The sequence below is a fragment of the Antechinus flavipes genome, chromosome 3 (assembly GCF_016432865.1).
Source record: "Antechinus flavipes isolate AdamAnt ecotype Samford, QLD, Australia chromosome 3, AdamAnt_v2, whole genome shotgun sequence".
Classification (NCBI taxonomy): Eukaryota; Metazoa; Chordata; class Mammalia; order Dasyuromorphia; family Dasyuridae; genus Antechinus; species Antechinus flavipes.
Genome location: NC_067400.1, coordinates 306,166,290 through 306,183,666, shown reverse-complemented (window position 1 = coordinate 306,183,666; position 17,377 = coordinate 306,166,290). Strand labels below are relative to the sequence as shown.

The window sequence follows — 17,377 nt, the reverse complement described above, 5'->3', positions numbered from 1 at the left end:
GGGGATAGGGTACATCTATAACATACTTTATAAGTGGACAGTCTCTCACCTCTTGATCTCTGAGTCCATAGCATGTGTGTGTATAATTCACATATAATATATATTATATTAATATATTCTAATTTATTGTTGCTTTTGGCAAATAATCTCTTTCCACTTGATAAGTAAATCAGATGTTTGTTGTTAAGCACTTTCTGGGCTCTTTTGATATTCTTGTTGTAACAATTAGTTCACATTAATTAAACTTCCTGATAAAATTACAGTAGTTGGTATTGATGTCAGTTCTGTTGTCTCTTTTCCATTTTTCCTTTTTTTACATATGTTTTATAAATTGACTCAGATATTTTACATAGTTTTGATTTTTTTGAAAGATATTTTGTTTATCACTTCCTTTTGGTTTTTGTTTTTGCTGCATGAAAATGCTCATGATTTTGTCCATTTACTTGATCAAAAAGCTTGCTACTTTTTGAGTACTGTTATATCATAATTTTCTAATTAAAACATTAGGTTATCTACAGTTAAAGATAGTATCATTTTCTCTTTATTGATGTTTATGCCTTTAATTTTAATCTCTCATTTTGTGGCTATTTCTAGAATTTTTAGAACTCTGTCAAATTATCAACAGGAAAAAAAGCATCTTTACCTTGTCCATGTATTTCCTTGAAAGGCTTCTAGTATTTATTCATGTCAATTTATCATATTAAAAATAGCCTTTGTGTGCATGGTACAAAGGATAATGCACAGAATCTGCAGCCAGAGAACCTGAATATGAAGCTCAACTCTTCTACTTACTCCTTGAATAACAATAGATAAGTTTTTGACTTCTTTGGTCATCTGTAGAATGATGTGGTTAAATTCAGTGATGGCTAAGGTCCCTTCTCATCCTAAATCCTATAATCCTATGTTTTCAGGATTTGTAGTATAAATGAGTTTGGTACTTATTTTTTAAAAGTCTTCTCTGCATTTTGGTATAATCATGTATTGTTCTTCATTTGAATAATTTTGTCAATATTTTCCTGATGTTTACCCATTTTCCCTATTATAAATTCACTTAGGTTAGAGTGAATCTTTTTTAGAAACATGAATTAATGCACTTGTTTTGCTAGAATGTTTAGCATAATGAGAAAACAATAAAAGCTTTAGTTTAAAAAGAGGCATTAATTTACATTCCTATTTTTTTAGGGAAAAATATTGTCTTTTCTATTTTCTTTTACCTTTTCCCACTATTTTTTCATCTTTTCTCAATTTCAGATCAGAGAACTTATTATTACATTTGATGCAGAATTTCGTCTTCTGAGGCACCAGAAACTTAAATTAGATATTCAGATGAAGTTAGCTGACCTGCACCATATAACATTATTTCAAGAAATGCTTCTCCTCAAGAACTTTGAAAAACAAGAGAACATACTTCAAGAACGTGTTAATTCATTGGACAGAGAACAACAGGACATGAAAGTATGTATACGTTTTTATACTTTATGAAAGTATGTATATTTTAAGGAATTTAGTTTGATAATACTGTGTTAAAACCCCTGATCAACTAGGGATGGATAATCCAAATATTTTTATCTCTTTTTTCTCTTGCCTTTCCCTTTCTTTCTTTCCCTTCTCTGACTACTCCAACTGTTTTTTTTCCCCCACCTTCTTTTCTCCTTCCCATCTTTATGTATCATTCTCCTTAATTATTATACTTTGATTATTTTGGAGAGATAACTATTCAGGTCAAACTCCTATCCAATACTCCAACTCTAATTCTTGATATATCAGAAAACAATAAATCTATTTAAAAACATTTAATTTAAATATGAAACAGTGTAAATAATAAGAAAGTGAAGCAAGTAGTCAAAATATTTTTCATATTCCAATACATATTTCCTGCATCTCTGAGGGATTTATAATATAATTCCCCCTGATTCATTTAAAGCTCGCCAGCATTTCAGAAAAGCACAGCCATGTAGCTATGTGTATGTAAAGTGGTGTTTCTTGGAAGAGATATGGAGAATAGGTATTTGTTGAACTGCGATCTTTCTTGAAATGGACAAATGAAGGTTAAAGATGCAAGTCACAAAAAGTTAGTTGTAGAAATAAAACAAACCAACAGATAAACAAACATGGATAGGGAGAAGAAGAAAGCAGGAGAGATAATACCAGGGAAGGGATAGTCATGAGCAAAACAAATAATCTGATTCTTAAGGGAAGATTAAAAGGGGAAAAAAAGAGATGTTCATCAATTGAGAAATGACTGAACCAACATTAGTTTTTCAGTGGAATATTTATTGCTCTGTAAGATAAAGAAAGGGAATTCCAGAAAATTCTGGGTAGTATGAACAACAGCAGAAGTGACCAGAACAAGGAGAACAATTTATTCAATGATAATAGCATTGTAATAAACAACAACAACCAAATTGAAAGATTTAAAAGTTGTGATTGCTGCAATGACCAACAGTGCCTCCAAAGGACCTGTGATGAAGAGATATATTACCCATCTCTTGATAGAGAGGTGAAGGACACATGATGCTGAAAGAGATATACTTTTTTGGAATATCACTCCTGTGTGGACTCATTTTGCTTGGCTATACTTATTTATTACAAGTGCCTTTCCCTCTTTCTTCCATTATTATTTTTTAGGGGGAAATAACTGTGTAAGGAAAGGAGAGGTTAGCAGGAGTGAAATCCACAAAAAGTCAATCAACAAGTCTTTTTTTTTTAATATAGCTTTTTTATTTTAATAACTTTTTATTGATAGAACGCATGCCAGGGTAACTTTTTACAGCATTATCCCTTGCACTGACTTCTGTTCCGATTTTTCCCCTCCCTCCCTCCATCCCCTTCCCCAGATGGCAAGCAGTCCTTTACATGTTGAATAGGTTACAGTATATCCTGGATACAATATATGTTTGCAGAACCGAACAGCTCTCTTGTTGCACAGGGAGAATTGAATTCAGAAGGTAGAAATAACCCGGGAAGAAAAACAAAAATGCAAGCAGTTTATATTTATCTCCCAGTGTTCTTTCTTTGGGTGTAGCTGCTTCTGTCCATCTTTGATCAATTAAGGCTCTTTTTATCGAAGAGATCCACTTCCATCAGAATACATCCTCAAACAGTATCGTTGTTGATGTATATAATGATCTCCTGGTTCTGCTCATTTCACTCAGCATCAGTTCATGTAAGTCTCTCCAAGCCTCTCTGTATTCATCCTGCTGGTCATTCCTTACAGAACAATAATATTCCATAACGTTCATATACCACAATTTACTCGACCATTCTCCAATTGATGGGCATCCTTTCATATTTCCAGCTTCTCGCCACTACAAACAGGGCTGCCACAAACATTTTGGCACATACAGGTCCCTTTCCCTTCTTTAGTATCTCTTTGGGGTATAAGCCCAGTAGAAACACTGCTGGATCAAAGGGTATGAGCAGTTTGGTAACTTTTTGAGCATAGTTCCAAATTGCTCTCCAGAATGGCTGGATGTGTTCACAATTCCACCAACAATGTATCAGTGTCCCTGTTTCCCCACATCCCCTCCAACATTCCCCATTATCTTTCCCTGTCATTCTAGCCAATCTGACAGGTGTGTAGTGGTATCTCAGAGTTGTCTTAATTTAATATAGCTTTTTATTTACAAGCTACATGCATGGGTAATTTTACATCATTGACAATGGCCAAACCTTTTGTTCCAATTTTCCCCCTCCTCCCCACCCCCTACCCCAGATGGCAGGTTGACCAATACATGTTAAATATGTTAAAGTTTAAATTAAATACAGTATAAGTATACATGTCCAAACAGTTATTTTGCTGAACAAAGAGAGCCAGACTTTGAAATAGTGTACAATTAGCCTGTGAAGGAACTCAAAAATGCAGGTGGACAAAAATAGAGGGATTGGGAATTCTATGTAGTGGTTCATAGTCATTTCCCAGAGTTCTTTTGCGGGGTGTAGCTGGTTCAATTCATTCCTGCTCTATTGAAACTGATTTGGTTCCTCTCATTGCTGAAGAGGGCCATGTCCATCAGAAGTGATCATCATATAGTATTGTTGTTGAAGTATATAATGGTCTCCTGGTCCTACTCATTTCACTTAGCATCAGTTCATGTAAGTCTCTCCATGTTGGAATCCTTACTAACTGCTAACTAATTAGAGTTGATCTAATCTTACAAGAAGATGTTTTGGGCAGAACCTGAAACAAGGTACTAAGTAGAATTAATTAATACAAGGCTTGTGTTCACACCTTTACTCATTGGAGTTCAATAAATTCACACCTCCCTTGAAGCTCTTTGGGAGCATAAATAGAGCTTCAATGGGCCAGTCAAGGAAGTTCTTCAGAGTGAAGAAGCTACAAGTCGAGATTTCACCGGAATGACATGAAGAGTAGAGGTGGCTGGAGGCTGAAGAAAGCAGAGGCAGAGGCTGAAGGACCAGACCTTTGGATTTAAAGACATTCGGAGAGAGCTCTTGGAACCAAGCAGAGAGATAGGCCTCTAAGCTAACCGGGCTATATTGGAGATAATAAAAGATATGAACTTTTATCACCTGGCTGCGTTTTGAGAAGAAAAAGCTCACCGCATCTCCAGGCCTAATCAACGTCTTTATTAAAACTTACTATGTTTGAGTTACTGTGCAAGGCACTGACTATATAAAGACAAAAAATAGTCTAAGCTTTCAAAGACCTTTCGATCTACTGAAGATAAAGGGAGAAACATTAAAATATTTTTTAAAATTTACTGAAAGGAAGAGAAGGAAGTTCAAAAGGAAGCACAGATAAGCAGAACAATTTTGAAAGTCACATGGAATTCTAATACATATATATTTTAAAAGTAGACAGTACAAAATGAAGATTTACTCTTTTATATAGTCTTCTTTTATGTCCTGATATGGAAATTATTATTATTATTATTATTTAGCATTTAAGCTCAGAATAAAACATTTAAAGAAAAGGAGATATTTAATTTTTTAAGCAAATGTAGCATAACTTGATCCAAATTTGTGCTGTGCTCTTCCACATAGTTCCTTTGAAGAGCTAGCTATACATGTATTTCAACAATACTGCTAAACTGTAATAATACTGTAAAACCTTTTAAATCTGTTTTTCAGAACTGGTTATGAACTACATAGAAAAATAAGTCTCTGCTTTATTTTTCACACTTGTTAATAAACTTAACACTCTAGACCTATTTTAGAACTAATATGTGTCATTTTGGTGGGTAACAATCACATAAAAGAAGCATAAACTTCTTTAGGCATGTAAGGGAGTCTTTTTCTCCCTGAGAGGTTACATAGCATAGTAGTCTGGAGTTCTGAGTCAAAAAGATTTCAGTGCAAATTCTGCTCATGATACATATTAGCTATAGGACTCAAAGCAAATTACCTAATAGCTTGGTGTCCTTGGAAACTCTTAAGATAGTCAGCTGCAGCTTTTCATTGGCAGGAGTTCCTATGCTAGGAATTTTCCAGTGCTGATGATATCATAGATCTGGATCGAAACCAAACTACCAACCAACTAATAAATAACAAATATCACTCTCACTCTGAGGGAGTTAGGGTATGGCACCCCTTTGATCTGGAAAATCCAAGTAAAATTTCTTTACCCTTCCTTTGAACTAGAGATGTCTGAATTTTTCTTTTTCTTTTATGGGGTACTTAGAGTAATAAAAGATAAAATATATCTATATTATATAATACTATACATATATTGTATGCATTTCTGAGTTTCTAAATTTTTCCTGTGGTCATCTGCTGGCCTTTATATGTCATCTGTGGCTTTTACAAAACTCTCCCAAAATTTCCATTTAATTTCTTGTGTCAACCAGGACCTATTGAAACCATAATGAGGAAAGTCATGATAACTATAGATAAATAAAAAAAAGAACAAATAAATAGATAAATGAATAGATGACCATAAAATTCCCACTAAAATTTGTAATACACATGTGTCCCAAGTAACAACTACCAGTATCTGGTCCTGACAGATTAAAATTTTATTTTGTGGTTTGCTTTGTTGTTGTTATTGTTTAGTGGAAAATAAATGAGAACCTTGCAGAGATGGAAAATAGAAAGAATGAAATTAACAGACTTCAGGATCAAGAAAAAGCAATTTATGCCAACTTCCAGGCAACTCTTGGAGAAAATAACAAATTTGCATATTTCCTCATGAAAGTGTTGAAGAAGAATATTAAGCGTGTAAAGAAAAAAGAAGTGGAAGGAGAGGAGGGTTTGTATCAATCCTTTATAGGCTCTTATAGTTCAACATAGAAGTGGCTATCCTTTAAAATATTCTCATTTCTGTTGATATTTTTGAATTTTATATCATAATGATTTCTAAATTTGTATCTTTCCACTCCTCTATGCAGTGAGCCATTCCTTCTTACAAAGAATAAAAAAGAAAAGGACAAATAGTTCAGTAAAACCAACCAACACGGCTTGGTTTACAATATAGTTAACATTACAAATTCATTGTCAATCTCCCAACTCTGCAAAAGAGGGAGAAGGAAGATATACATTTTCTTCATTCTTCCTTGGTGATATTTAAATAACTCAGCATTTTCTTTTTCATTCCCTTAACACCATACTTGTCATTGTATGCATTGTTTTTTTTCAGATTCTGTTTATGTCATTGCATCCATTCCTACCCCCTGCCATGTGCTTCTCTGATTATTTCATGTTCATTTCTTACCCTTGCAGTAAAGGTGGTATAGTGTATAAGTAGGAGTTGGAGTCAGGAAGACCCAAGCTCAAATCTGGCCAGGACAAGTCACTTAATCCTGTCTGCCTCAGTTTCCTCATCTGTAAATGAATTAAAGGGAATGGCAAACCACTCCAGAATCTTTGCCAAGAAAGCCCCAAATGGGGTCACAAAAAGTCAAATGACTGAACAACACTATAATATCCCATTAATTTTATGCACCATGATTTTTCTTTAGCCATTCTCCAATTGTTGAGCAATTGCATTTCCAGTTTTTTTGATGCTATGATTATTTCAATATGTAGGAGAACATTTCCATCTTTGATATCCTTAGGGTATATGCCTAAGAATAGGATCTCTGGCTGTATGGACATCTCAGACATTCTCCTCCCAATCCTCCCATCTCCCCCTCAAATTTTTTCCAGCATGATTGGTCCAATTTCTAGCTCCACCAACACTGGAGTAGGGTGAGTAACTGTCTTATATTAAAAAGCAACAAAAGCATAAGATTAACGGAAGATGTTACTTTTTTTTTTATCATACACATTTATGCAGATTAGTAGAGTAGAAAGTGTATTAGATCTGGAGATAAAAGAACCCCAGACTGATCATTCCCTATGTGAGAGATCTTAGCTGTTACTTTACTTGTCCAGTCCTCATCTCCCTTGTAAAACACAAATACTTCAGAGAGTCATATATAGAAAAACTATATAGAGAAAGAAAATATAAATATATAAATATTAATATAAAATTTAACAATAATAAGAATCATATTGTAAGAGGGGAAAGGAATTCAGACACTTTCACAATAGTCCTGAAAGGTAGGTGCTATTTTTATCTCCACATTATAGATAAGAAACTGAGGCTGTGAGGGGGTGACTTTTGCAGTATTGCAGCTGGTAAGCAACTGAGATAAGATTTGAACTTATATCCTCCTGATTTCCTGATTTCTATTTACAAAAAGCTGCTTCCCATTATAATACTGGAGCACCCAACTTCTCAGGTCCAAATTATTTGAATACAATCAGTAATAAATCATAAACTTTTTTTTTCAAAAGGAAGAACATAATCAGACACTCCTATCAAACAATTCAATTTTGTTTTATTCTGCATCTGATTCCTGTTACTTAGGCCTTGGGATTTTGATCTTGACCTGCATTTTGACCCCATCTTTTGTTGATGTTGTTATTCTGAGTTGACACTGCCCCTCAACCTTACCCCCCTTAATTTTGATTACTTACTATGACTCTGATGAAGCATCTGAAGTAGCATGAAGTCATTTGGCTAGAATGCTGGGTTTGGAGTCAGGAATACTCTATTCAAACTGCTTTGGAAACCTGTTAGTTATGTGAAACTGAGCAAGTCACCTAGCCTTTTCTTGAACCTCAGAATTGTCATGTATAAAACCGAGAACATTTACCTTAAACGGCTGTTTTGAGGATCAAGTGAAATAATGGCTGTAAAAGTTTGTCAATCTATTGTTGACACACGTTCACTGTAGATAGCTAATAAAATTAACTTATCATTATTGTGATATATGTAATAATAATAACTATTATTATTATTTGTTATGTCATAGCTCTTGGTTACCTACTAATGGTTACTTTTGGAGCAACTTTATTTGTTTAAATATTGTCAAAAATGCTAGGAATTGAAGCTATGAATACTGCTGAAATGAATAGTTCAGATTTCATAGGATAGGCACAAGTCATGGATCCTAACAGTGACATTTTAAAAGTGGTGTTTATAGAGAGTATTCTGGCATTTATGCTTAGAATAGAATGGTGCCTGAAGAGACTGATAATATTATTTTTACAAATATAATAGAGAACTAGCTAATGAATGCTTATGGCTCATCTCTTTTAGGAAGTCTTTGATACTGCCATTAGTTTTTATAGGAAACACAAAAGGCATGTCCAAGACTTTCAGCCTATCTGAATATATTTCCTCTTGCACCTATACAAGTGTCCAAGCCTTGTTTATAGCCTCTAGTGAATAATACAAATCTGTGTTAGGTGATTCATTGGATATACTGTAAGGAAGAACTCAGTTCTTATCACACCTCAAGCACTTGCCGACTGTGTGACCTGAACCAATCATGTAATCTTTGTCTGCTTCAGTTTCCCTTTTTGTAAAATGGGCATTTTAATAATTGTGAGGGTAAAATGAAATATTTGCAAGGCATTTTTACAAGCTCTAAAGAACTATAAAATACTAGGTTTTATTATTGTTATTAATAAATATCATGACACATCTTGACACATTTTAACTGGGGTGGAATGATTTGATTTGACTGATTAATTTAATTAATCCTAACCTTACATAAGCAAGAATAATGAATCAGTATACTAATTTTACTTTCATTTAATTTAGGGGACAAAATAGGGATAAATGAATGAAAATACTTTGTTTTGTTTTTTTTTTTGTTTATTTTCTTAAATTCAAGGAATAGACAAGGCTTTGAAATTCTCCTTTGTAGTTGTTCCTAATAGATCTATTTTAAACTTGCTTTTAACAAAGATATATTTTTATTTCAGAAGAAGAAGAGAGTAGCCCAGAAGACAGTGATGAGGAGTCCAGTTTTGAAAGTAGTGAGGAGGAATCAGAATCAGAAGATGAAGCTTTTGATGAAAGCATGGGTTTAGCAAGTAAGTTATACCATATTAATTCCCATATTGTAATATGGTTGTACCATATTAATTGAATACAGCAATTATAGTCTGACCATATAATTCAACAGTTATTTTTAAGATAATAGCTGATAGGTATGTGTCCCAGTTGATAATTGATGGAAAGCTTTCCTAGCTGAATCACTTCTAGAAAAGTCTCAGTCTAAAGTTATTATTATTCAGCGCAAAGCAATTTAAAATATATATATATATATATATATATATATATATAAAATGAAAATTTGTATTTTTCCCAAAAGGACTATATTGTTGAGCACCTATTTGATTTCCTATATTGCTAATATTTTGGGTTACTTTAATTTGTACTCATTTTTCAGTAATCCTGGTTAATTGTACTCACTGTTGTTTGGTGAAATCAGCTCCAAAGAGAGGTCAAGTTCCTTAATGTTCTTGGTATGTGAATAATTTTAGTAAAGAAAAAAAATTATTTGATGTTCTAGGATATTTCATCTAGGATGTACCAAAAGTTTTATTATACTTTTAAGAGATTAAACTTTAAACTTCACTAATATTCTTGGGACATTTTATATAAGTTTCTAATAAATAGTCCTTGGAAAACAAGGGTTATCGGTATTTTCACGTGGATGAGGGGTTAACATAATTGTTATTATTGTCTATTCTAGGAGTGACTATAGTAGAATGAGCAGCAGGTCATTAAATGGAATTTCAAATTTCAAAATGGGCTAGATTCCTAGAACTTCTGAATTCTGTATCAAATAAGCCATCTTATGTACCTTTGTGTCTCAGATTGTGACCCAGCCCTTTATGAAATGACTCTTCAGCTTCGAGAGAAAAGGCTAGATATTGAAGAGGCCTTAACTGATGAGAAGAAAATACTCGAAAATCTCAGAAAAGAATATGAAGCAATGGGCAAAAAAGTACCATGTCTTCTTAACTTCTCCAACCTCCCTTTCTGATTATAGATTAACTTTTACTTTGTTGCCATGGTAGCCCTTACAAATAAAGGTTTTAGGTTTTAGATAGTTCTTCTTGGTTCATAGGAGAAAAAAGTTTTAAGGACAGAGTCAGTAGTTGTGTGGACTTTCTTCTTCCTTTTCTTTTTTTTTCCTGTCTTCCTTCCTTCCTTCCTTCATTCCTTCTTCCTTCTCTCCTTCCATCCCTTCCTTCCTTCCTTTCTTCCAGCCTTCCTTCTTTCCTTCCTTCCTTCCTTCTTCTTTCTTTTTTCCTTTTTCCTTCTTCTTCTTTCCTTCTTTCCTTTCTTCCTTCTGTTCTTCCTTCTGTCCTTCCTTCCTTTCTCCCTCCCTCCCTCCCTCCCTTCTTTTTTCTTTCTTTCTTTCTTTCTTTCTTTCTTTCTTTCTTTCTTCTTCTTTCTTTCTTTCTTTCTTTCTTCCTTCCTTCCTTCTTCCTTCCTTCCTTCCTTCCTTTCTTCCATCCTTCCTTCTTTCCTTCCTTCCTTTCTTCCATCCTTCCTTCTTTCCTTCCTCCCTCCCTTCTTCCCTTCCTCCCTTCCTTCTTCCCTTCTTCCCTCCCTTCTTCCCTTCCTCCCTTCCTCCCTCCCTCTCTTCCTCTCTTTCTTTCTTTCTTTCTTTTTCTTTCTTTCTTTCTTTCTTTCTTTCTTTCTTTCTTCCTTCCTTCTTTCCTTCCTTCCTTCCTTCCTTCCTTCCTTCCTTCTTCCTTCCTTCCTTCCTTCCTTCCTTCCTTCCTTCCTTCCTTCTTTCCTTCCTTCCTTCCTTCCTTCCTCCTTCTCTCTCTCCATTCCTTCCTTTCCTTCTTCTTTCTTTCTCTCTTTCCTCTCCAGAAGACTAGTGTGATGATTAAGTAACTTTGTTCTCTCCCTCTTCATTTCCCTCTGAGTAGTTCTGAAACAACCCCATTTCAACTTTATTCATATTCAGGTTTCTTTTTAGAAGAAACTACATCTCCTTTTCCAAAGGGGAAATTATTTGAAAACTGCATGTCTTACAAAAGATGAAGAATGTGCATTTTAATTCATCATTTGAATTCCAAGTTTTGTCCTTCCCTGATAGAATCATCTTTTCTGTTAGTCATTTCCCTCCAAGTTACAAATTAATTGAGTGTTATTGACCCCAAACTAAACAATGAAGTAGGTATCCTACAGAGATTTTTTTTTTCACCTTGATGTTACTCATGTGGGGAGGGACAGAGAGAGAGAGAATATACATTTATTAAGAATCAACAACCCTGGAGAGTAGGTAGTATTATTATTCCCATTTTACATTAGAGGAAACTGAGGCAGGCATAAGTTAGGTAACTTGTCCAGAGTAACACCGCTGATAAGTGTCTTATGGCCACATTTGAATTCAGGTCTTCCTGACTCCAGGTCCAGCAAGAAAGTCCAGAGGACATTTAGAACTTCTCTGATCCCTGATTGATGCCTCTGAGAACTGCAGGATATTCATAGATCCCTGGGGCATATGGATGAAAAGAAAGAACTATACATCAGAACTTAACGAAGAAAAAATTAATGGAATCTTTTCAGACTATCAAATGTAACCTTCCAAAAGAAGAACATTCAGTAAAGCTGACATGTTCTTATCGATCCTCTGTGATGGCCTGTTTATGAAATCCAGGATGAATTCTCTCAGAGGCAGCTAGTTGATAGAATTGTCTTTGGAATCAGGAAGACCTGAGTTGAAATTCTGCCTTAGATGCTTAATAGCTATTTGACAAGTCACTTTATCTCTCTTGCTCTGTTTCCTCATCTATGAATAAAGATAATATCAACCAAGTCACAGAGTTATTGGGAGAATCAGATAATCCATATAAAATAAAGGTTTAAACAATGTATAAATATTAGGGGTTGTTAGATTTCACTTATGATTGATTTCAGGCATGGTGACTTTCCACAGGTAAAAGTAGTGGCAGCCAATCTGGTAACAGCAGAAGATGCCCTTGAGGCTTATCAGCGGGAGAAGCAGCAAAGACTGAATGAACTGCTTGTGGTGATACCTCTAAAGTTACACCAGGTAATGGGCTACCCAGTTACATGGAAGGAAGGAAGGAAGGAAGGAAGGAAGGAAGGAAGGAAGGAAGGAAGGAAGGAAGGAAGGAAGAAAATCCACCTAATTACTGACTCTGATTGTCTATAAAACTTTTTTCTCCTATGAAAAGTTTGGGCTTGCATCTGCACTCTGAGCACAGTAAACTCAAGCTATTTCAAAAAGAGAGTCAGAGGCCACTAAAGGGAACATATCCCTACATTTCTGAGAATCCCAAGTCTGTTCGGATCAAATTCAATTTGATTCTACACATGTTTATCATGTGCCTACTTTGGGGAGAGCAGCATATCATAGTGGGAAAGAGGGTCAGCACGTGAGTCCAAAAGAACTTGCATCAGATCCTTTATCTGGCACATGCAGGTGGTATGACTGTGGTTAATCACCTAAAGTCACAGTAGTCCAAAAAATTTCCTTAAAATAGAAGTTTCAGAAAAGTTTCCAATCTGTATTGGAGGAAGTTTCCACATTTGGAATTCTCACCCTTATAAAAGTCTTGACCCTTTAAGAAATCTATGTGATACTATACTGAACAAAGAAATGCAAAGATGAAAAATAATACATTCCATTCCCTACAAGAAGTTGTAACAACATGAGGAAGATAGTGCATGAGACCAAGTGAGTATGTGTAATGTAAAGGTAGTGGGTTTAAGTGGGAAGTGGAGGTGGTCAGACGAGTGTCCTTGAGAACTCAAAGCTTTGTGATGATTATTAAAATGGTCTGGTATTGGATAAGAAACAGATTGGTGGGCTAGTTGTATAGATTAGGTAACACAATAAACAGTAGTGACTACAAATATCTAGTGTTTGGTAAGCCCTAAGGGCCAAGATTTTGGGACAAGTACTCACTATTTAACAAAATTTGTTGGGAAAACTGGAAAGCTCTTTAGCAAGAAACTAAGTATAGACCAACATTTCACACCTTTATAAAATCAAAAAGGGTGATATCCTGAGCAAATTAGGGGAACATGGAAGAGCTTATCTGTCAGACCTAGGGATAAGGGAAAATTTTATGACAAGACAAGAAGCAGAGAGCATTATGTAAAATAAAATGGATAATTTTGATTACATTAAATTAAAAGGGTTTCGCATAAACAAATCCAATGTCATCCAATGCAAGATTAGACAGAGGAGGAAACTGGGGAAGGGAAAGGAATTTACAGTATGTTGTTTCTAATAAAGGCCTTATTTCTCAACTATATAAAGAACTAAGTCAAATATATAAGAATATTAGGCATTTCTCAATTGATACATGGTCAAAGTATATGAACAGGCAGTTTTTAGAAGAAATCAAAGTTATCTATAATCATATGAAAAATTCTCTAAATCATTATTGATTAGAGAGATGCAAATTAAAACAACTTTGAGGTACCATTTCATGTCTATCAGTTTAGCTAATAAGACAGAAAAGAAAAATGACAAATGTTGGAAGTAAAAATTAAACCACTAATGTGCTGATGGGTGGAGTTGTGATCTGATCAACATGTTCTAGAAAGCATTATAGAACTATGCCCAAAAGGCTATAAAACTCTGCATACACCTAAACCCATCAATAGCACTATAAAATCTATATCCCAAAGAGATCAAAGAAAAAAAAAGACCCATATGCACAAAAACATTTTTGTGATGGCAAAAATTGAAAATTAAAGGATGCCCATCAATTAAGGAATGGCTGAACAAGTTGTGGTATTTGATTTTGATGGGATACTTTTGTGTTATAAAAAATGATGCTAAGGATGCTTTGAGAAAAAACCCTGAAAAACTTATATGAACAGATGCAAAGTGAAGTGAACAGAAGCAGAAGAGCATTGTACACAGTAACAGCTATATTGTATGATGTTCATCTCTGAATGACTTAGCTATTCTTAACAATATAATAATCTCCAAGATAGTTCTGAAAGGCATGATAAAAAATACTATCCATCTCCACAGAAAGAACTTATGAAGTCTGAATACAAAATGAAACATACTTTAAAAAACATTTTTTTCTTGGTTATTTATTTATTCATTCACTTATCCATCCATTTGTTTGTTTATTTAGGTTTGTGTTTACTATATGGCTAATATGAAAATATTTTTCATGATTGCACATGTAATCTTCCACAAGAGGGGAGATAGGAAGGAGAGAGGGAGGGAATTTGGAACTCAGAATTTTAAAAAAAGTTAAAAATTGTTTTTATTTTATTGGGAAAACAAACAAACAAACAACTCATTGCTTTGGAAATCAGCTTATCCTGCTTTTGGTTAGTTCTGCCACTGGAGGGCATCATGGGAAGGCAAGATGGTTGTCAAGTATTCCTGTTTTAGGGTTTATCCTAGATAAATTTAAAGAATCTTCCCAGTGCTAAGATCTATGGTGGAATGGTAGAAAGGACACTGGATTTAGAATTAGGAGTTCAAATACTTTCTCTAATACTTAATTGAAGTACAACCTTTAATCTCTCTGTAGGCTAAACCACTTTATTTGAGAAATGGAAATTTAAATAATGCTTACATTATCAGTCTTAAAGGTTGTTATAATCAAATTAGTAAAGAGATAGCAAACACTTGGTAAACCAAAAAGTATTATATAATAATTAGTTATTATTTGAATAGAGGGTGTAATAAATTTGATTTGAGACAGAATGGTCTGCAGCAGACAACCTCTTAGCTCATTTCCTTCAGGCATCTATGCACCTGAATGAAAAAGACAAAGGCTATAATCAGTTTATACCTTTTTTAAACCTTAAAATCACATCATAAGTCAATGTTTCTAATGTCCTGTTACTAAGAATAGGATTGTTTATTAAATCTATTTTATTGAACATAATAAACACTGTCTTTTGCCATCTGTCAGCCATATAAAGCAGTCACTAGGAAAAGTTATGCCCAGGTTACTTATGATGCCCTGTTAAAGGTGAGCCATTTCAATTCTGAGGATGCTATGACTTTCATTTTATATATCATCTTCAGTAAAGCCATAAAACAAACCCTCTCTTCTTTCCCCTTCCAAGAATCCCTTTCCTCCCTTCTTTCCCTCCCCACTCCCTCTGTCCCTTCCTCTCTTCCCCCCTCCCTCCTTCTCTCGTTTCTTCCCTCTCTCCCTCCCTCCCTCCCTTCCTTTTTTCCTTCCTTCTTTCCTTCCTTCCTTCCTCCCTCCCTTTTTTACCTTCCTCCTTCTCTTGCCTCCCTCTTTCTTTCCTCCCTCTTTCCCTCCCTTCCTTCCTTCTTCTCTCCCTTCCTCCCTTCCTCTTTTACTTTCCTCCTTCCCTTGCCTCCCTCCCTCTCTTTCTATTCAGTTTTTCTCTCCTTCTCCCAACTCCCACCATCTCTGTCTTCAATAGAATTGGCTTTAAACTGCATTAAACTAAGAGCTAGACTTTAAGATCATGACAAACAAAATTTATCATAATTTAGAAATAGTTTATTCTGTCAAAATAGAATCTTATTTTTGAAGAAATGGGCTTAAATAATGTATATTTGAGTAATTCTGGTTACCTTTGATCCTGCTTTATTGGCTTGAAGGTGAAATAAATTTTCTTAAGATTTTTCCACCTAAGGAAAAAATCAGCAATCTGGACCGTCAAGGAAAAGTACAGGATCTTCCTTTAATTATATTGTTTATATTCAATGCTAAGTGGCTCTCACCATAATCCCTTCAGTCCAAGTTTTTCTTCCAAGATTCTGGGGCCAAACCACCCATGCCTACCCATTATGAATATCCTCACATTAATTCATCACTGGAGGTTTTAACTATGACAATCCATCATTTAGATGTAGAACCAAATTTAGGTCTAGTTAGACACCTGTATAGCATTTTCCTACTATATTAGGGAAACATTTACCTTTAGTTTTTAACCAGAATTGGGACAAAAGTTTAGCGACTATAACAATCATATTAGGTACAGCCCTTATGGGAGATGAAATTTTGCTGTCCCTCCCTGACGCCCGTATAGAGTTGAGTGGTGAAGGGGAAAACCAAGATATAGCTATTGCTGCTCTCAGCCCCTGGCCTTGCTCTTTCATATTTCCTTAGTTATTCTCAGCTGCAGATGAGTATTTGCAGGGAGTTGTTCCTGGTCCTTTCTAATGCTGTAGTACTTTCCCCTAAGATTTTTCCCAATTTATCCTGTATTTTTTTTTTTTTGATTACACATTATTGTTTGCATATTATCTACCTTATCGGCCTATGAGGCAACACAGTGATCTGGAGTCAGAAAGACTTGAATTCAAATTTAGTCTCAGACACTGTGTGATTCTGAACAAGTCACTTGAACCCCTGTCTTAAGTTTTCTCACCTGTAAAATGGGGACAATAATAGCACCTACCTCTCAGGGTTATGGTGAGGATCAAATGAGATAATGAATGCCTGGCACATCCTAAGTACTTAATGAATGCTTATTCCCTTTTTTTTTTTTCCTCTTGCAGAAGTGACTGATGAATATCTTTAGGGAAGCCATTCCTGATCCTCCCTAATGCTGATGCCTTTCCCCTGACTTTATCTCCAGTTATCTTGTATATATTTTGTTTGTGCACATAGTTATTCCCGCATTAGATTGTGAGATCTTTGAGTCTAGGGACCTGATTGTTTTTGTTTTGTTTTTATTTTTCAATTTCTTTGCATCCCCATAGCTTAGCATAGTCTTTGATATACAGTAGAGGCTTAAAAAATTTGTTGAATCAATTCTGATGGACTTGGCTCTTTTCAACAATGAAGTGATTTAGGGCAATAGACTTATGATGAAGAGAGCCATCTACATCCAGAGAAAGGATTATGGAAACTGAATGTAGATCACAAATAATGTTTTCACTTTTTGTTATTGTTTGCTTTTTTCTTTTTTCCATTTTTTTCCTTTCTCATTTTTGATATCTGATTTTTCTTATGCCGCCTGATAAATGTGGAAATATATATAGAAGAATTGCACTTCTTTATAACCTATATTGGATTACTTGCTGCCTAAGGGGTTGGGGAGGAAAAGAGAAAAATTTAGAACACAAGGTTTTGCTTGGGTGAATGTTGAACACTATCTTCGCATGTATTTTGAAAA

General features: G+C 34.8%; 1 protein-coding gene across 2 annotated transcripts in view; it reads left to right on the top strand.

Annotated features, from left to right (window-relative positions):
- The window catches only part of CFAP44 (cilia and flagella associated protein 44), a 113,135-nt gene that overhangs the window by 82,042 nt on the left and 13,716 nt on the right, over positions 1-17,377 (top strand). For both annotated transcript variants that reach the window (XM_051985300.1, XM_051985299.1), the window contains 5 exons: positions 1,252-1,455; positions 6,016-6,211; positions 9,220-9,330; positions 10,120-10,250; positions 12,204-12,320. In XM_051985300.1, the coding sequence (XP_051841260.1) occupies positions 1,252-1,455; positions 6,016-6,211; positions 9,220-9,330; positions 10,120-10,250; positions 12,204-12,320 (759 nt within the window). The remainder of the gene's footprint in view (positions 1-1,251; positions 1,456-6,015; positions 6,212-9,219; positions 9,331-10,119; positions 10,251-12,203; positions 12,321-17,377) is intronic.